The 22,268-nt window shown below is 37.5% G+C and overlaps 2 protein-coding genes across 2 annotated transcripts in view; both read left to right on the top strand.

Moving 5' to 3' along the window:
- antkmt (adenine nucleotide translocase lysine methyltransferase) lies at positions 1-11,564 on the top strand. The gene is made up of 7 exons (XM_051717136.1): positions 1-51; positions 393-477; positions 2,781-2,944; positions 3,031-3,135; positions 3,975-4,115; positions 9,387-9,437; positions 9,662-11,564. Exons 3-7 carry the CDS (start codon positions 2,783-2,785, stop codon positions 9,848-9,850), a joined length of 648 nt encoding a protein of 215 aa, XP_051573096.1. The 5' UTR covers positions 1-51; positions 393-477; positions 2,781-2,782; the 3' UTR covers positions 9,851-11,564.
- A 1,832-nt stretch (positions 11,565-13,396) lies between these two features.
- The window catches only part of LOC127451972 (exportin-6-like), a 40,021-nt gene continuing 31,149 nt past the window's right edge, over positions 13,397-22,268 (top strand). The window contains exons 1-2 of the mRNA XM_051717072.1: positions 13,397-13,862; positions 16,961-17,051. Of these exons, the coding sequence (XP_051573032.1) occupies positions 13,860-13,862; positions 16,961-17,051 (94 nt within the window). The 5' untranslated portion in view covers positions 13,397-13,859. The remainder of the gene's footprint in view (positions 13,863-16,960; positions 17,052-22,268) is intronic.

Raw genomic sequence — 22,268 nt, forward strand, 5'->3', positions numbered from 1 at the left:
CGGAAAGTGTCTTCCTGTAATCTCTACAGCTGTAGCTACAGTACAGTGAAGGTTAGTCGCTCACCTCAGTCGATAGTTTGGGAATAAATAAATATTATATATTTTTTTTATCTCCTTTTTTAAAGGAACGAGTTTAACATGTACAATTTACGGCCTTGAAACTAATAATATTCTCTTGAATTCCATAGAAGTACATTTTCCTGTCTGTGCTGACGTGTTTATAATCAAGTAGCTTGTGCCCAGATTGTCTCTAATGTCAAATAATCATAATAAATGTTGTAAATTAAATGGAGAATGTTTTTGTTTGGACAGTGACACAATAGCTTTGTCTCTGGTTTAACTTTATTTGAACAGTTTAACCTTTATTTTTCATCCTCACATCTGATTTACAGAGACTTCATGTGTCTTCATGTTGAGTGACCATCAAGGCACCATCAAGAATCAGAATATACACTGTAAACAGAGTAACCTGCAATTGTGAGGTTCATTTTTTTTACTTAAACCAGCACTTTTTGAGTCATATTAAATCATATTTCACATTGAATAAAACCAGTTCATTTTCATGTTACCTCATACTTCCACTTCATATATTACCAATGTAGTTGCACATCCCCGGACATGTTAAATTCCCTTTCATTCCTCTAAAATGGATATTATGATGTAAAAAGGGCTGTAATTTGTATTTATATAATGGAATAATTGCACATTAAAGCTGAAAATCTGCCATTTTATGTTCTCAGTCGTGCAGAACTAGAGTTTTATAGGATATGTTCTTGGGATATAAGTTATACTACAAACTCAAGCAAATTATCTTATAAATAGACTATACTATACTCAAACAATATATCCCATATATTAAAAATATGAGTGGTGCTTGTCTGTGCAAGTCTTTTTGTTTTGCTTGTTTGTTTTTTGCCTGTTTATCATCTTGCAGGCAAAAACATATAAAACAAATAAGTAGTAGCACACCTCTTCTCAAAAGCCACACATTTTTGCTTAAAGGAATATTCCGGGTTCAAAACAAGTTAAGATCAATCGACAGCATTTGTGGCATAATGTTGATTACCACAAAAATTAATTTCGACTAGCCTCTCCTTTTCTATAAAAACTGCATAAATCTGGGTAACATAAGGGCCCTATTTTAAGCGTGCAAGCGTTAAGCGCAGCGCAATGTATTTATTTTGGATTTTTTTAATTTTCTCCCCAATTTGGAATGCCCAATTTCCAATGCGCTCTAAGTTGTCGTGGTGGCGTAGTGACTCGCCTCAATCCGGGTGGCGGAGGACGAATCTCAGACCGTCAATCCGCGCATCTTATCACGTGGCTTGTTGAGCACGTTACCGCGGAGACGTAGCGCGTGTGGATGCTTCACGCTATTCTCCACGGCATCCACGCACAACTCGCCACACGCCCCACCGAGAGCGAACCACATTATAGCGACCACAGAGGTTACCCCATGTGACTCTACCCACCCTAGCAACCGGGCCAATTTGGTTGCTTAGGAGACCTGGCTGGAGTCACTCAGCACGCCCTGGATTCAAACTCGCAACTCCAGGTGTGGTAATCAGTGTCTTTACTCGCTGAGATACCTAGTTCCCCTCGCAGCGCAATGTCTTAACTCATAAGCGCAAAGTCAGTGGGTATTTTCATGCAAGCGTGCGCTAAGTCTAGGCGCAAGTGGGTTTGGTGAAATCATGCGCACAAGCCGCTAATCGGCTCAATGGAGGTTTTTCTCTGGCACTGTCTCCATCCTATTATATAGTCCATTCCCTCAAGCACCAGTGATTTAAACAAAGACAGCACATTCATAAGAAGTTGGTAGTGTAAATGGACTGTATGCAGTGAATTGGAAGAATAACCAAATGGATTTACTTTTATTGTGCACCTTGTTAAATGGGACACGCTCCTTTTATACGCACAGAAATGTGGTTTATATGAATGTAGGTTCCGTTAAATTACAGAGAATTACATCTACTGACACACAAATCATGGCTAGTGATTGAATCGGCACGCACTTCACTTCTACCGGTCGATTTTGATTTTTTTAAATTAAATTAATTTACTGAAACATGAAAAAATTAAATCATAGATATTTCTAAATTCAAATTACACTTCAAACGAAATGAAAATATAATCAAAATAACGGAGTGGTCAAAAAAAAATCATATTAAATCCAAACATTTGACTCTGTTCTTCTTCCGCCGGCCTTTTTTGCAGTGACTTATACATAACAATAAAAATAATAATAATAACTGAAAAAATAAACCATGACCTCTAGAAAGTTTAACACAAATCTCATAATTTTTTTGTTTCAACAAACGGCTTCAACAGCGATGGTCAGGGACATTATTTGATGTTCTGTACTTTCAGAATTTGGACATTAACTTTATTACCACCTGCTGGTGGAATCTCCAAACTGCAAATTCCGGAACTGAATTTGGACTTTGCGCGGAGTTAAGAGGTGGTATTGAAACGTTTTAGCGCATCAACATATTTCTCAGGAAAATAGCAAATTGCGCTTTGTGCCACTTTGACATACAATAACATACAATACACCCACAGTTGCGCAAACACTACCTTCCACGCTCACTTGCGCTTTGCGCTGGCACGAAATTGCACTTAGAATCAGCGCTCTCACAAAAATTGGATAAGATGTTGTGCACGGTCTCAGCCTGGACCTCGGGACTGGTATCAACCCATGTGCACTATAAACATTTATAATTCAATAAAGAGAGGTTATTAAGATAAATAATGAAACACAGCCTGTTTTTCATTTTTAGCCATGGAAGATGACATACAAGATGAAGTCATTTCACCGTTTAAGGAAAAGCGATTGGGAGGCTGGCAAATCTTGCAGCTGACAGCGGGCACGGGTTTGGCAGTCTATGCCGTCTGGGCAGGAATTCTCATGCCAGGCTTTCGCAGAGTGCCACTCAAATTGCAAGTGAGATTCGACCAGAGGAGTGTGTCAGTATTAATGCTGCATATGGTAAGTGATTTGTCAGCCTAATAACTGCTTCTGAGTTGCAGGTGCCTTATATGCCAGCGAGCAGATCTCAAGTACGTAACGTTATGACTCTGCTGAAAGGCCGGTCTGGAGGCATCGCTGACCTGGGCTCAGGTGATGGCAGGATTGTAAGTGATTCATTGATTAAATTAATTAAATGTAGCACTACAATTTTAGACAGAGAGAAATGTTCCTTTTTGTATTTATAGACTGTATTACAGTGTCAATGTCCTTTTTGACCTGTGGATGTATACAGATCAGAACCCAGACTAGACATTATTATTAGTGGCATTCGCTAAGGGAAGCATCACTTACTGTTGCTCATACTTAGTGTTAAGGACTTAAACAAGTATTATTACTGTCGTGTTGTTTGGTGACATAAAGGCCTCCATTTGTGCCTCTATAAGCTATGGGTAAATATATATGCATATTGTATATGTAATGGAGTGGTACAGTATGTTTTTTTATTTTTATTTTATCCCCTTTTTCTCCCAATTTTTGGAATGCCCAATTCTCACTACTTAGTAGGTCCTCGTGGTGGCGCGGTTACTCACCTCAATCCGGGTGGCGGAGGACAAGTCTCAGTTGCCTCCGCTTCTGAGACCGTCAATACGCGCATCTTATCACGTGGCTCGTTGTGCATGACACCGCGGAGACTCAAAGCATGTGGAGGCTCATGCTACTCTCCGCGATCCACGCACAACTTACCACACACCCATTGAGAGTGAGAACCCCTAATCGCGACCACGAGGAGGTTACCTCATGTGATTCTACCCTCCCTAGCAACCGGGCCAATTTGGTTGCTTAGGAGACCTGACTGGAGTCACTCAGCACGCCCTGGATTCGAACTCTCGACTCCAAGGGTGGTTGTCAGTGTCAATATTCGCTGAGCTACCCAGGCCCCGGTACAGTATGTTTTGATGTTTATGTATATGTACATACTGAAGTCTGTTTTGAATGTGTGCAGGTATTAGAAGCACATCTTCAGGGATTCTCTCCTGCGGTAGGATATGAACTCAACCCCTGGCTTGTTCGTCTTGCATACTTTCATGCGTGGAGAGCCGGACATCACAGAAGTGTTTCATATCGACGAGAGGACCTGTGGAAGGTAATGTGAATATCTCAACCCTCCTCATAAAATACTAGACTATACTCAGACTAATTCTATTATAAATAGACTATACCATGTTATACTATACCACTGTCAGTGCTGGGCGGATTACTTGTGAATTGTAATCAGGTACTGATTACAAATTACATGATAAAAAATGCAATCAGTAACGTAATCTCATAGATTAAATTTTTGGGGTAATCTAATCTGATTACTTTTGGATTACTTTCAACCTAATTCTGTTTTATTTTATGTTACATGCGTTTGAGTTGGATAATCATTTTAACATAAAAGTACAAAGAGGAAGAAATGTATTCCATTCTTTATTACTACCAAAAAGAGCTCCTTAGGACATTTTTAAAAAGTGCATTAAACATTACATGAATGAAATAAACATTAAATCTAACAGTAATGACAGTGCATGGCCAAAGTTTATAATTCAAAACACTGAGACGTCAAATTCATTTTAAGTGCATAAAACAATAGCAGCATTATGAACATTAATGACCAAAAAAATCTATGAATATGATGATATTGATATGAAAATGATCAATAAATTATTAACAATTTACTTCCATTGCCTTGTTAATATGTATGGTGAGCAGGGCGGAGCCGAGCGGCGTCTGGGCAGAGTGAGGCCGTAAACATAAGTGGCGAATGACTTCCACATGCGCGCCACACTGGCCTCGTGTTTCAGCAAGGGGAGGTGGGAGTATTTAAGGAGAAGAGACAGCGGCAGAGGGGAGAGAGATGCATGAAGCTTGTCTGCATTCTTGTGTGTGTTTTATGATTTGACGTAGCTGGCTGAAAAGCAGTGCGTGTTTTTGTTTCTTTATACACTGAAAAGTGTTATTAAATGTCTATGTGTTTGTCAAGCCGGTTCCAGCTTCCTCCTTTGCCATCCTTAATTGTTACAATATGTAATCTATAAAAAAGTAACTGTAGTCTTATTACAAGTATTTTAATATGTCATTTAATCCATTTACAAGTACTTGATTTTTGTAATCTTATTACGTAATCCAGTTTACATGTAATCCGTTACTACCCAGCACTGACTACTGTATACTTACTATACTACTGTATACTCAAACAAATTTTAGTGTACGGAGACTATACTATACCATACTATATTATTCTGTCCTATACTACTTCAAACAAATTATTTTGTATATAGACTCTACTATATTATACAGTACCATACTATGCTATACTATACTATAATACTATATACTTGTACTCAAACAAATTCTCTTATATAGAGACTATACTATACTATAGAATACCATACGATACTAGTGTATACGCAAACAAATTATCTAGGATTTAGAATATACTATCCTATACCATACTATACTCAAACAAATGATCTTATATATAGCCTATACTATACTATACTACTCTACTACATACTCAAACAAATTCTCTTATATAGAGACTATACTATACTATAGAATGCCATATGATACTAGTGTATATGCAAACAAATTATCTTAGATTTAGAATATACTATCCTATACCATATTATACTCAAACAAACTATCTTATATATAGCCTATACTATACTACGCTACTACATACGCAAACAAATTCTCTTATATATAGACTATACTATACTATAGAATGCCATATTATACTAGTGTATACACAAACAAATTATCTTAGGTTTAGAATATACTATCCTATACCATATACTCAAACAAACTATCTTATATATAGCCTATACTATACTATACTATACTATACTACGCTACTACATACGCAAACAAATTCTCTTATATATAGACTATACTATAGAATACCATCCGATACTAGTGTATACACAAACAAATTCTCTTAGATTTAGAATATACTATCCTATACCATATTATACTCAAACAAATTATCTTATATACAGTGGTGTGAAAAAGTGTCTGCCCCCTTCCTGATTTCTTATTTTTTTGCATGTTTGTCACACTTAAATGTTTCAGATTATGAAACAAGTTTAAATATTAGTCAAAGATAACACAAGTAAACACAAAATGCAGTTTTTAAATGAAGGTTGTTATTATTAAGGGAAAACAAAATCCAAACCTACATGGCCCTGTGTGAAAAAGTGTTTGCCCCACCTGTTAAAACATAACTGTGGTTTATCACACCTGAGTTCAATTTCTCTAGCCACACCCAGGCCTGATTACTGCCACACCTGTTCTCAATCAAGAAATCGCTTAAATAGGACCTGCCTGACAAAGTGAAGTAGACCAAAAGATCTTCAAAAGCTAGACATCATGCCGAGATCCAAAGAAATTCAGGAACAAATGAGAAAGAAAGTAATTGAGATCTATCAGTCTGGAAAAGGTTATAAAGCCATTTCTAAAGCTTTGGGACTCCAGAGAACCACAGTGAGAGCCATTATCCACAAATGGCGAAAACATGGAACAGTGGTGAACCTTCCCAGGAGTGGCCGGCCGACCAAAATTACCCCAAGAGCGCAGCGACGACTCATCCAAGAGGTCACAAAAGACCCCACAACAACATCCAAAGAACTGCAGGCCTCACTTGCCTCAGTTAAGGTCAGTGTTCATGACTCCACCATAAGAAAGAGACTGGGCAAAAATGGCCTGCATGGCAGAGTTCCAAGACGAAAACCACTGCTGAGCAAAAAGAAGATTAAGGCTCGTCTTATTTTTGCCAGAAAACATCTTGATGATCCCCAAGACTTTTGGGAAAATACTCTGTGGACTGACAAGACAAAAGTTGAACTTTTTGGAAGGTGTGTGTCCCATTACATCTGGCGTAAAAGTAACACCGCATTTCAGAAAAAGAACATCATACCAACAGTAAAATATGGTGGTGGTAGTATGATGGTCTGGGGCTGTTTTGCTGCTTCAGGACCTGGAAGACTTGCGGTGATAAATGGAACCATGAATTTTGCTGTCTACCAAAAAATCCTGAAGGAGAACCTCTGGCCATCTGTTTGTGACCTCAAGCTGAAGCAAACTTGGGTTCTGCAGCAGGACAATGATCCAAAACACACCAGCAAGTCCACCTCTGAGTGGCTGAAGAAAAACAAAATGAAGACTTTGGAGTGGCCTAATCAAAGTCCTGACCTGAATCCTATTGAGATGCTGTGGCATGACCTTAAAAAGGCAGTTCATGCTCGAAAACCCTCCAATGTGGCTGAATTACAACAATTCTGCAAAGATGAGTGGGCCAAAATTCCTCCACAGCGACTCATTGCAAGTTATCGCAAACGCTTGATTGCAGTTGTTGCTGCTAAGGGTGGCCCAACCAGTTATTAGGTTTACGGGGCAATCACTTTTTCACACAGGGCCATGTAGGTTTGGATTTTGTTTTCCCTTAATAATAACAACCTTCATTTAAAAACTGCATTTTGTGTTTACTTGTGTTATCTTTGACTAATATTTAAACTTGTTTGATGATCTGAAACATTTAAGTGTGACAAACATGCAAAACAATAAGAAATCAGGAAGGGGGCAAACACTTTTTCACACCACTGTATAGCCTATACTATACTATACTACTCTACTACATACTCAAACAAATTCTCTTATATAGAGACTATACTATACTATAGAATGCCATATGATACTAGTGTATATGCAAACAAATGATCTTAGATTTAGAATATACTATCCTATACCATACTATACTCAAACAAATGATCTTATATATAGCCTATACTATACTATACTACTCTACTACATACTCAAACAAATTCTCTTATATAGAGACTATACTATACTATAGAATGCCATATGATACTAGTGTATATGCAAACAAATGATCTTAGATTTAGAATATACTATCCTATACCATATTATACTCAAACAAACTATCTTATATATAGCCTATACTATACTACGCTACTACATACGCAAACAAATTCTCTTATATATATAGACTATACTATACTACACTACTACATACTCAAACAAATTCTCTTATATATAGACTATACTATACTATACTGTATTATGCTACACTAAACTTCTACATACTCAAACAAATTCTCTTATATATAGACTATTTATTTTCGCACCTGCATTCCAATCTACATTTTGATGTCATCCTTCCTCATGATCACGCAATGTGTTTTCATTTGCTGAATAAGAGACTAAAAACACTATTAAAGTGTGACGAGTGAAAGCCATTCGCGTATCACAAGCCGATCAACTATTTAGCCCTTTTCGGTGAATTGCACCTGCAAAATCCTAAAACTTTATTTCCAGGTTTCATTTATATTTTGAATAGACTCAGATTTTTGAACCCCACAGTGTGGGTTTATGTTTTCTCTTTTAATCGTTTAATGTAATTTTGAGTGTGACTATGGTTTAAGGGTGTACCTGTATGCTGGGTTGGAAATCTCAAGGATTAATAGTGGTGTTTTCATTACATCACGTGTTGTTCTGAAAGCACAAAGAAACAAATGAAACACAGAATGTAGGCTGTCATCCGCGCAGCCTGTTCGAAGCAAAGCAGGCGCATTTACTGCCGTGATTAACCGAATATGAAGCGCTGCCGGCTCGTGATGTGTGAATGGCTTGCACACGCTGCACGAGTCTGTTGGGTGTACTGCAGTCTCGTCACATTTTAACTTTTTGTTTAGCCTCCCATTCAGCTCATGAAAACACTCTGCATGATCATGAGGAAGGATTACATCAATATGTAGATTGCAATGCAGGTGCGGAATTTCATATGATAAAATCATCTACTCCTCTCTCGCCGTTGCTGGCGTGCCAGTGATTACCCCTCCATAGTGCCATAGGTTACCAACCCCTGATGTAGACTACACTATCCTATACCATACTATACTCAAACAAATTATCTTACATATAGCCTATACTATACTATACTACTGTATACTATTCTACACTACTACATACTCAAATAAATGATCTTATATATAGACTATATTTTGCTAAAATAAACTGTACACAAACAAATTCTCTTATATTGTATATAGACTATGCTATACTATAATATGCTACTATACTGTATACTCAAATAATTTATCTTATATATAGCCTATACTACACTATACCATATTGTACTGTACCACACTATACTACTATACACTCAAAGAAATTATTTTATATATATACACTATACTACACTACTATATACTCAAACAAATTCTCTTATACTGTATATAAACTATACTATACTATGCTATACTATAGTACTATATTGTCAAACAGGTTCTCTTACAGAAACAAACTATGACTAATAGACAATATAAAAAATGTATGCATTTGTGTGTGTTTCCAGGTTGATCTGTCAACTTATAAGAATGTAACAGTATTTCTGGCCCCTAGTGTGGTGAGTAATGCAGTGATTCCTTAATCATATTTTCATTAATAAGATTAAGTGTGAATGAGTGCAGCAATATTGCCAATAATTACCAGTATCTGTATATATGACTACAGTGCTGTGAGTAATACAGGACTTTAATAGTAATAAGTATTAAGACTTTATTTCCATGACATTTTTGAGAGTAAAGACTTATTTATATTGTGTTCTGTGGGTCTGTGTGTGTTTACCAGCTAAGTCTTTTACAAAAGAAGCTACTGGCTGAACTCCCTGAAGATGCTTTGATTGTGGCGGGACGCTTTCCGTTCACTGATTGGACGGCGTGTAAGGTAGAGGGGGAAGGCGCGGACAGAGCGTGGGCCTATCATATACAAGAACTGAGACAATGCTGCCAAACGAAGGACAAAAATTTAACAGACTAAACCAGCTAATTGTTCAGCCACACAAATAGTTTTATTTATTTTAGCTTTATTTTATAACAGTTTTACTGTGTTTTTACAGATGTATTGTGCAAAATGTTTTTTAAATGGATTTAGAAATATATATATATATATAATATAAAAATCTAAAATGATACAATAAAATATCAATAAAATCATATATATTATATATATATAAATATACTGTATGTACAGCTCTGGAAAAAACTAAGAGACCACTGCAAAATTACCAGTTTCTCTGGATTTACTATTTATAGGTGTGTTTGAGTAAAATTATTCTATAAAGTACTGACAGCATTTCTCCCAAATTCCAATTATTTATTTGCATAAAATGAAAACTGGTCAAAATAACAAAAAGGATGCAGTGTCTTCAGACCTCGAATAATGCAAAGAAAACCAGTTCATATAAATTTTTAACATTCCAGAGGTTTTCAATGGGGTTCAGGTCTGGAGATCGGGCTGGCCATGACAGGATCTTGATCCATTGGCCCTCAATCCGCAGAGTTCTGGAACATGGTCAGAGCAGAAGAAGTTTTCTTCCAGGATAACCTTGTATGTGGCTTGATTCATGCGTCCTTCACAAAGACGAATCTTCCCGATTCCAGCCTTGCTGAAGCACCCCCAGATCATCACCGATCCTCCACCTGGTCATCTAATGGTTAGACAGAGACCTGGAGAGGCCTTCAAGCCACAGTGTCTCACACCCACTGTGAAATTTGGTGGAGGATAGGTGATGATCTGGGGGTGCTTCAGCAAGGCTGGAATCGGGCAGATTCGTCTTTGTGAAGGACGCATGAATCAAGCCACGTACAAGGTTATCCTGGAAGAAAACTTGCTTCCTTCTGCTCTGACAATGTTCCCCAACTCTGAGGATTGATTTCTCCAGCAGGACAATGCTCCATGCCACACAGTCAGGTCAATCAAGGTGTGGATGGAGGACCACTGGATCAAGACCCTGTCATGGCCAGTCCAATCTCCAGACCACAGGAATGTGATCAAGAGGAAGATGGATGGCCACACGCCATCAAACAAAGCTGAGCTGCTTGAATTTTTGTGCCAGGAGTGTCATAAAGTCACCCAACAGCAATGTGAAAGACTGGTACAGAGCATGCCAAGACACATGAAAGCTGTGATTGAAAATCAGGGTTATTCCACCAAATATTGATTTCTGAACTCTTAAGTTAAAACATTAGTATTGTGTTGTTTAAAAATGAATATGAACTTGTTTCCTTTACGTTATTCGAGGTCTGAAAACATTGCATCTTCTTGGTTATTTTGACCAGTTGTCATTTTCTGCAAATAAATGCTCTAAATGACAATATTTATATTTGGAATTTGGGAGAAATGTTGTCAGTACTTTATAGAATAAAACAAAAATGTTCATTTTACTCAAACAGATACCTATAAATAGTAAATCCAGAGAAACTGATGATTTGCAATGGTCTCTTAATTATTTCCAGAGCTGTATATATACAGGTATACAAAATTATATCCATAGAATTTACATTGTGCTCTAACTTTAAGTTATGCAACTCAGAACTTGTCAAAAACAAAGTTGATGTCTGTGGGAGATCCTTAAAGTGTTGTAAGCCGTGGATCACTTCCTGTTTTTTAATGTGACCTAGATAATGTTTTGTGTGCAATATTTCAAGAAATATATCTTTTATAGAGCAAAGAAATAAACGGTATGTATTTATTTATTTGAGTCGTCTTTTCCTCGTAAAGTGTATGCTTCTGTATTTATTAACCATTCAATTTGCAGTCTTACTCAGTGTGTAGTGGAGCTGATGGGTTGCATAAGATGAAGCCGTTGAGCAAACCACATTAGACAACTAGAAGACAAACACAAGCTCTTCACTTACACAACCAGAAATGACTGTTCACAAGAGCCCCATTACCGGCACAAATCGACCGCACTAACGAATCACTCAGAAAGTATCATGGTATTATTTGAACATGGTACCATGGTATTAGCTAGTGGTCAACCGCTATTCTTTTTTTGAATGGCCAATTTATATAAAAGTATTTTTTATATAATAGTAAGTAACAGTACTTTTTTTGTAAGATCAGCACCAACCAAATCCATTCTAATATGAACGGACCACCACACTAACCTAAAAACACAAATACGCTATTGAATGAATAAAATAATTTAAATATTGAAATCCTTTCTTATCCTATTAGTATTGTTAATAATATATAATACAATGATTAATCAAATTAACTAATAAAACACATTGGGTACAGGATGCATACTGTGTAATAATGAGGTAATATCTGCATCCTCATAGTGCATACAGTACCCAACATGTGTCTAAAACAAAAAACATGTGTCTCGTTGCGGCCGGTTTCATCCGGCCCAAGATTAAGATTTCACTTCCGGTAGTTTAATGGGTACAGATCATTTAGTGGTGAATGTTACTGCTAACTAGCTACTAATAACTGTTTCTAATGGTGCGCAAAGATGGCTTCCTCCAGGGGACGCACGGCGGCTCAGACAGCCGAGTCCTCCATTGAGCCGCATGTAAATCTCAGGACGTTTTTTTTCTTATTGGAGAAATTTGTACAATAACAAGTATAATCGTTTAAATCTATTGAACCCACGGATTGCTCCCTACCAAAAAACAAAAAAAAACAACGCTTTAAAAATCTTGGTTTTAAAAATGCCTTATCCAGTAATTACAAACGACTATGATTGGTCAATCCTAAACAGCGCTGAGAAAAGTAACAGGTGTCACGCGATTGCACCATCCGTTTCAGCGCTCCACTTTTGCTGTTCTTTCATCTTGAATAGGTTAAAAGAAGTTTTTACGACTTCCTGATTATAATGACAAGTAATAAGAAAATTGACTAAAACATTTATTCTGTTGAAAAAGTAATTTGTTTAATTTTTTTTAATTGTATGATTGGAAACAAAGAAAATATGTACATTACTGAAGAAAAAAAACGCTTTATTGTATTTGTATTAATATGTTTATGAAAAAAGAAATTTGCACACACACACACACACACACACACACACACACACACAAATAATAATAATAATAATAAATAAAAAAACAAAAAATCTCTTTCTCGTTGACTGGACTATTGGCTATATTAGTCAAAGTACTGCAATAAAAATACACCCAAATAACAACACTAAGAAACTTATAAAATATTTAAATTGAAAACACATTTAAAGTAAAATAGTAAAAAGATTCTTTAACTGAGGGCACTTTTTGAAAGTGCGGAAAAATGAAACTCCTCCAATGTAAAAACATTTAACACATTTAACTTGCTAAGGAATTGTTTCTGATTTTGAGTAAATTATTAGTTGATTCCACCTAATAAAGCTCAGATCATAATGTAAAATCCTAAAATGAATTAAATTTCTGATATCACCCTGCGGGACACAAAAGTTCGCCAAAGCTGACCAATTAGAGACAACTTCCGAGCCACTAAGCCACGCCCACTGAAGTAACCACTGTTTCACGCTACTTGCCATTCTACCCGCTTATTTAGTACTTCTATGATGAAGACGTCACTTCCGCCAGTTTAATGGGCAAAGGAGAGGAAGCTGCGAGAGGCCTCCACGGAAAGAGCGACCTGACCAACTCAAGGAGTGGCTTTACCAACCTTTTCAGGGCTCAAATTAAAGCACCGAGCCCCTTACGAAGCTAACACCGCCTGAGACGCAAAGACTAGAGTCCCGACATATTTTTACCACCGGTGTTGTGTTCATTTTCTCTAATTTGCGCAGTCGTTTCATGCGGCTTATCTCCGTGGATCCGTGCAGCGGCAGCCACAGTCTCGCCCCCCTACAGCTCGCGCAAGATCAACAAATATAACAAGTGTCCGCCAGCCCGAACCGGGCCAGGGCGTGTGCGGGACAGCGATGCGGGCTTTCGGTGCTTCCAGGAGGTGAGAAATACAGGCCCTCGAGGAAGCATGAGCGAACAGAACCGGATCCATCACATATTATAGCCGCATTAAAGATCAGAGCCCAGGCATGGTGAGTCAACATTCATGCATATAAATGCACAATACAAACAATCAGCAGTCTGATCTAAAATGTGTATTATGCAATGTCTGTTTAATTGAAAATACATGCACTTTTTATATCGCCACCAAGGCCTTGGAGTTGCATTGCTTTTGCTTTTGCTTTTACTTTTACTTTTATGCATTTGAAAATATTCATATGGTTCTGTACTATATGTTTAAGGTTGATTGATTTAGTCCAAAAGTAGCTGTCAAATAATTTGAAATGTAGGTGTGTGCATAATGTGGTGTCTTATGAAATGCATTTACAGTAGCTATTGATATTTTAGATATGAAAGCAAACCAAATGCATCTAGTACCAGGTGGTATTCACATAAATTAATCTCTTCGTTAAGAAAATAAGATTCTGCATCTAACTATGTCCTGAGTTCATGATAATCTGAGCAGTAATGAGGAAATCAAACGCATTCTTCTTCCATTCTGACGTCACAATCGCACTGAAGTTATGCGACGTGTCATGACTCATACAAAGAATTCAGAACCCTGAGCATCACCAGAAGCCCACTTCCTGTTTTCCTCTTCCTCCTTTTTCACTTTTCTGTGCACTCACACTTGTATGCGAGAGTATTTTCAGTGTGCACTGTAAATGGTAAGTTGTTAAGAAAAGTAAAGGAAAAAAGCAACGTGATGCATTGGTATTTAATTCCCTCTACAACTGTCTAAAAGAGATGGTAGTAAAGTCATCATTTACTAACCTCAATGTCCTTCAAAACCATAAAAGTAGTCCACATTACTTGCGCAATATTCTAAGTCTTCTGAAGCCATATGATAGCTATATATATTACAACCCCAATTCTGAAAAAGTTGGAACAGTATGATAAATGCTAATAAAAACAAAAAGGAGTGATTTGTAAATTATGTTCACCCTTTGCTATATTGAAAGCACTACAACTATGCATTATGATGTTTTACCTTGTGAATTTAAATTTTTTTTTATTTATTTTTTTTTTATGTAACATAATTTCAAATCACATGATTGCAACACGCTCTAAAAAAGTTGAGACAGGGGCAATTTAAGACAATTTGATGAGTTAAAATAACAAGGCAATGGGAAACAGGAGATGTTAAAGAGGTGAGGCAATCGTGTCATAGTATATAAGGAGTCTACAAAAACATCCTAGACCTTCAAGATCAAGGATCGTTCGAGACTTGACATTTTGACAACAGATGCTTCAGCAAATAATCCATCACTTTGAGAACAATGATCCACAAAGAAAAATTGGAAGGATTTTGGGCATTTCACCCTCTACAGTGCACAATATATTTAAAAGATTCAAGGAATATGGTCAAATCTCAGTGCGTAAAGGGCAAAATGAAAACCACTTCTGAATGTGCATAATCTCTGATCCCTCAGACGTCACTGACTTAAAAAACATCATTCATCTGTAATGGATATCATGAACATGGGCTTGGGAAAACTTTAGTAAACCTTTGTTAGTCAACACCACTCACCACTGCATCCACAGATGCAAGTTAAGACTTTACTATGTAAAGGAGAAGCCATACATCAACACTGTCCAGAAGCTCTGCCAACTTCTCTGGGCTCGGTCTCATCTTAGATGGAAAGTTGAACAGTGGAACTGTGTTTTTTTTTTTTTTTTTTTTTTTTTGTTGTTCTGAAGAGTCCACATTTCAAATAGTTTTTGAAAAACACAGTCGTCGTGTTGTCTGGGCCAAAGAGGAAAAGGGCCATCCAAGCTGTTATCAGCATCAGGTCCAAAAGCCAGTGTCCGTATGGGTCAGGGGTGTATCAGTGCCCATGGCATGGGTAACTTGCACATCTGTGAGAACCATGAATGCAGACAGATATGTAAAAATTTTGGAGCAACATATACTGTCATCCAGCACCGTCTTTTCCAGGGACGTCCTGGAATTTTCAGCAGGACAACTTCAAACCACATACTGGCCGAATAAGCGGAGAGTGCGGGTGCTAGATTGGCCTGCCTGCAGTCCTGACCATCTCCAATTGAGAATGTGTGGTGCATTATGAAACGCACAGTACGGCAACAAAGACAATTGTGCAGCGAAAGACCTGCATAATGGATGAATGGGGGAAAATTCCACTTTCTAAACTTAACAAACTTGTGTCTTCAGTGCCTAAATACTTAAGTGTTATTAGAAGAAATGGTGATGTTTCACAGGGGTAAGCACTCGACTGACCCAACTTTTTTGGAATGTGTTGCAATCATCTGATTTGAAATTACTGTACATAAAATAAATAAATAATATTCACAAGGTAAAAGATATATAATGTTGTGCTGTCAATATAGCAAATGGTGCATATCATTTACAAATCACTCCTTTGTGTTTTATTAGCATTTTTCATACTGTCTCAACTTTTTCGGAATTGGGGTTGTATATTGAATATCAAGTAGGGCTGTCAAACGATTAATATAATTTATAGAATTAGTCACAGTTAATCACATATTAATATTTGCTGAGAAATGCCCCCAAATAAAATATAAATATCAATGTATCCATTTTTGATAGATATAAGTACCGGGTCTCTGTAGTCCGGAATATGTACGAGTGTTTGGGAAAATTACCATGCATTTAAGGGTTAAAAAGCTCAAATGTGACCAAATTGATGAAAAACGAATAAAATATGATTAGTAAAATTAATATTTTCATAATGTACCTGGTTAGAAGGTCCCCTGTATAGAGATCATTTATTTCATTAAGCAAAAGGGACATTATAACTGAAATATACTCATATGAATCGATATCGAATCAAATCGAGAGCTTCTGAATTGGAATCGAATTTAAAGTCAAATATAAATACACATCAGCTACACTGTTTGACATGAAAATGTTCTCTGTTCAGCTAGTTAGGACAATATCTGGGGGAATATTCTTGATCTAGCATACATTTTCATGTAAATTCTAAATAGTGGAAATGTTTTATTATCACTGTCTGATAAAGCCTTTTAATCTGGATACAGTATGAATATTAGAGCATATGCATTAGAGATGTGGTTGAGCTGGAAATATTAACTTGTCATCTTTCTCCTCTGCCCTTCCCCCATCTATCTTTCTCTCTATCTGTTGAAGGCATCAGAGGAGGGCTCCTTACGGGCCCTCGAGAGTCTTATGACAGAGTTTTTTCACAGCTGCACCACCAATGACCGCAAGCGAGAGATCGGTGAGCATGTGCCTGACATTGCCATTTTACAGTATCATGTCTACACTTAAATGTTTGCAGAGTCACTTTGTATGTTTGTGACTGCTCCTTACAAATTCTTATACAAAACTGTCTATTTCACACTCCGTATGTTTACCTGTGCCATTATAATCGAGCTACATCGGGTTTTTGTGTAGTTGAGCTACTGTCTTCATCTGTCTGTCCAAGTATACATGACACAACATGTAATCGAATATTTGAAGAAGGATGACAAGTATGCCCGCTGTGGTCTGTCTAACATGTGTACATGGTGGTTTAAGCCAAGCTAAAATCACATTATCTAGGTCTGTTAGTCTTCGGAAAATTCGGACTGATACGATTTCAGTCGAACTTAAGCGTTTACGTGTTAAAAAGAGGAGTTATTTTTTTAGTCCGACTAAAATCGAGCTTTTAATGTGCATGTAGATGTACTGACTGTTTTACATTTACATTTATGCATTTGGCAGATGCTTTTATCCAAAGCAACTTACAGTGCCCTTATCACAGGGACAATCCCCCTGGAGCAACCTGGAGTTAAGTGCCTTGCTGAAGGACACAATGGTGGTGGCTGTGGGGATTGAACCAGCAACCTTCTACTTACCAGTTCAGTGCTTTAGTCCACTACATGGTGGTTTTACACCATGGTTGCAAATAAAATTATACTATAAAAACTAGAGCCCGACTGATATCGATTTTAGAGGGTGAAAATTCACCGATTATGGGGTCATTGTTTATTAACATTCCAGTATGTATTTCACAAACTAGTTAGAAACTTACCATGGAGACACCGCTTAACTCTGCACTGTCTGCAAAACCACCGTCAGCTCAGCTCTAAACAATGGAGCTGGAGCGCTCTCTTCTGGACAAACTACGTTATGACACCAATTCTAAATCACCCCAAGCATTGTTTTCTGCATTAAATTATCTGGAAAAAAAAAGTTTTCATATCGGAAAACATATGCCGATACGATATATCTGTGAAAGGCTAGACCAATAAATCGGTCGGACACTAATAAAAACTGCTGTATTGCGCCAGCAACTCCAACACCAAGGTCAAGGGTTCGATTCCCAGAAAACGCAATAGACCTATTGATTTGCACTGCAAGTCACTCAAATGACCTGGCAAATTAATAAATATTATGCAAGTGTAATGTAAAGTAGTTGCCAAACTAAAATAAATTGGAACTTTTCCCGATTTCAATATAACCACTTGAAGTCGGGTTAAAAAAATCTGGCATTTAAAATCTAATTTCAACTTGGAAAGAAGTAACATTTTAGCATTTTTAAAAATTATAAAGCTATGTTATGACGTAAAATGCCAGGTATGGCACAAGACCCATCTTCTTGGTGGTAGCTCGTGAAAGGATCAGTGGCACGCTCATTCCCTCCGTAGTGCTAGGGTCTTCTCCTTGGGCAAGAGAGAACAACCCTTGAGCCCCCCTCATGAGGGTTACAACTTTCTTGATTATACCTTTTGCACACGCCTTCTCCATCTAGATGTGCTAATACCATCCTTCATCTCTCTGTAAGGATCCAGAGTAAAATAGGTCCTCAGTACCCCAATGATGTTCGCAAGGAGCGATTAAAAAGGGGCGACTTGTTTGCCGTAATTTGCGACCTGTGTCGGTGGAGGAAGAGATCCTGGTGCCTGAGAAATACAGTTTGCTGCGGCTGCCACTATTTTAACACTGTACTTTGGTTCATACTTCACCTAGACGGGAGGTTGGAATGGCTCACTCCAATCAATCGGCTGGTGAAGACATGCTCTGAGAATTCTGTGATAGCTCAACAACTGCTAATTTTCCAGAATCCCCAAGTAAACATTGGCTAAGGGTCATTTGAGTGGATAGAGCAGTTTACAATCTGCTCTACCTGCTCGAGTATATCATTCTTATAGCCCTGATGCATATTCTGCTGGAATTCCGCGGCGCTGTGCATCCCTTTTTTGGGGGCTCCAAGGTGGGTGGGGAATAAGAATGATGAAACATAAAACTTAAAATATTGCTTCAAAACACACTTCCAAAAAGCGGTTTTTAGACTTTGAAACAGACTGTATTTCAGAGAGTAAATGTTTACTCATGCCAAATAGTGAAGAGTGGACAAGGTTTATAATCCTTGAAGCAGCATCACCAGATTTGCCAATCACTAAACTTTCTCCATTTGCTATACACAAGGGTATCACAGGAATAGCAGGAACAGTGAAAGAAGTGAAAAAGTTACGATCTGGACAAATTCTAGTGGAATGCTGTAAAAAGGCAAATGCAGAGAATTTACTACGAGCCACACTACTCGCTGGAGTTCAAATAAAGGCATCTCATCCAATATTAAACTGCAGCAAAGGAGTGATCTGCACCAAAGAATTGGATGATGTAGATGAAGATGAAATTACCTGTGAGCTCAAACCCCAAGGAGTAGTAAATGTGAAAAGAATAATAATCGAAAGAGAGGACAGAGTTATCAAAACCGGTACATACATCCTCACTTTTAATAAGCCTCTTCCCCCAGAAAGAATTCAAATCGGATATCTGAGTGTCACAGTGGATTTATTCGTGCCCAATCCATTATGATGTTTTAATTGTCAAAAATACGGACATGGGTCAAACAGTTGCAAGTGTGGTGAAGAAGACCACAACATCGAGAGCTGTCAAAAATCACCAAAATGCTGTAATTGTTCAGGAGACCATTTGGCTGCATCAAAAGAATGCCCTACATGGATCAAGGAGAAGGAAATACAGAGAATCAGATGCACAAAGAAGATAAGGGGAAATATTCCTATTTTTCCTACATGAGAATGGAAAATATTTTTATCCAATGGAACTGTCGTGGACTCGGGGCAAATTTTGCAGAGTTGCAACGCTTAGTTACAATTCTCAACCCCCTTGGTTTTTGTCTTCAGGAGACAAAACTACCACCAAATTTTACCTTCTCTTTTAAAATGTAAAAATGTTAAACACTTTTGGTCCTACTAATAGACAGACTGCGGTACAGCCATTTTAATCAGAAACAATGTGATTCATAGTCGCATCAATGTGAACATTAATTTACAGGTAACAGCGGTGCGTTTAACCCTGCAGAGAACTGTTACAATATGTTCCATATACATTCCTCCTAATCTTACTGTAACACACAAGGACCTGGATGGCCTAGTAGCCCAACTCCCTTCTCCATATATACTCATGGGAGACTTTAATAGTCATAATACTCTATGGGGAAATCCCCATTGTGACACCACGGGGAAGAGGATAGAAGAATTCCTAGACAATCACGCCTTATGTCTTCTAAATGATGGATCCAGCACTAATCTACACCCAGGGCACGGAACATACTCTGCAATTGACCTAACAATTTGCGAACCCGAATTATTTTTGGACCTTTCATGGAAAGTATGGCAGGACCTATGTGGTAGTGACCACTTTCCATTTAATACTAACCCTAAAAGGAAAAGAAGAAGCTCTTAAGAATACCAAGATAGCAGTTTAAAAAAGTAAACTGGTATCATTTTCAAACGCTTTGCTATGAAAGGTTTAATGAAGTCTCTGAAGATGATCCAGATGCTATTAAAGAGTTCACCAGCACATTCATCTCCATAGCAAATGAGACCATTCCAAAAACATCATTAAACGCAAAATGCAAACGGATGCCATGGTTTGATGATAAATGCAAGACAGCTATAAAAGAACGGAAGTAAGCGGAAAGATTATTCTTCAGAAGGCCAACAAATGAAAATCTTGTTAAGGTTAAAATAAGTAGGGCACAAGCTCAAAGAATAATAAATGAAGCTAAAAGGAAAAGTTGGAGACAATTTGTATCTGGTCTGACATCAAGTACCTCAACAAGAAAGGTCTGGAATCTGATTCAAAGGATGAAGGGCAGGATTGATGGAGCTCAAATTCAGCACATCAAATATCAAGACTCTATTCTAACTTCAAAACCAGAGATTGAAAATGCCCTAGCAGTAAATTTTGAAAAGAACTCCTCTGTATAGCCTTCCAAGTTTTTCGAGCACAGGATGAAAAGAATCTAATTATAAGGAACCCTATAATCAACTGTTCACAATGGATGAATTGACACGAGCTGTAAACAGAGCACATGATACGGCAATTGGACCAGATAATGTACACTATCAGTTTTTACAAAATTTGCCTCACATTATCCTCTCTACTTTTAAAACTTTTTAACTCTATTTGGATATCAGGGAATATTCCACTCTCTTGGAAAGAAGCGATAATCATTCCCATCCCAAAAACAGATAAAGATCATAATGACCCCAACAATTACCGCCCAATAGCCCTGACAAGTTGCTTATGCAAAACCATGGAGAGAATGGTTAATGAACGTCTAGTATGGATCCTGGAATCACAACATCTCATAAGTAAAGTTCAGTGTGGCTTTAGAAAAGGGAGAAGTACTGTAGCCTTGAAAGCTATGTACGAGATGCTTTCATCAGAAAAGAACATGCAGTGGCTGTCTATTTTGACTTGGAGAAAGCTTATGGCACCACTTGGAAGTTCGGTATTTTAAAGGATTTATATCAACTTGGTTTTAGAGGACACTTACCCATTTTTATTGCTAATTTTCTATCAGACAGACATTTTAAAGTCAGAGTAGGTAATACCCTATCTGACTCATAAACAAGAGCTAGTAGTACCACAAAGAAGCATTTTATCAGTTACCCTTTTTAGTACAGTGCATCCAGAAAGTATTCACAGTGCTTCATTTTTTCCACATATTATGTTACAGCCTTATTCCAAAATGGATTAAATTCATTATTTTCCTCAATTCTACAAACAATACCCCACAATGACAATGTGAAAGAAGTTTGTTTGAAATCTTTGCAAATGTATATAAAAAAAATAAATAAATAAAAATCACATGTACATAAGTATTCACAGTCTTTTGCTCAATACTTTGTTGAAGCACCTTTGGCACCAATTACAGCCTCAAGTCTTTTTGAGTATGATGCTACAAGCTTGGCACACCTATTTTTGGGCAGTTTCTCCCATTCTTCTTTGCAGGACCTCTCAAGCTTCATCAGGTTGGATGGGGAGCGTCGGTGCACAGCCATTTTCAGATCTCTCCAGAGATGTTCAATCGGGTTCAAGTCTGGGCTCTGGCTGGGCCACTCAAGGACATTCACAGAGTTGTCCCGGAGCCACTCCTTTGTTATCTTAGCTGTGTGCTTAGGGTCGTTGTCCTGTT

This window comes from Myxocyprinus asiaticus, chromosome 14, assembly GCF_019703515.2.
Source record: "Myxocyprinus asiaticus isolate MX2 ecotype Aquarium Trade chromosome 14, UBuf_Myxa_2, whole genome shotgun sequence".
In the NCBI taxonomy this organism is placed as follows: Eukaryota; Metazoa; Chordata; class Actinopteri; order Cypriniformes; family Catostomidae; genus Myxocyprinus; species Myxocyprinus asiaticus.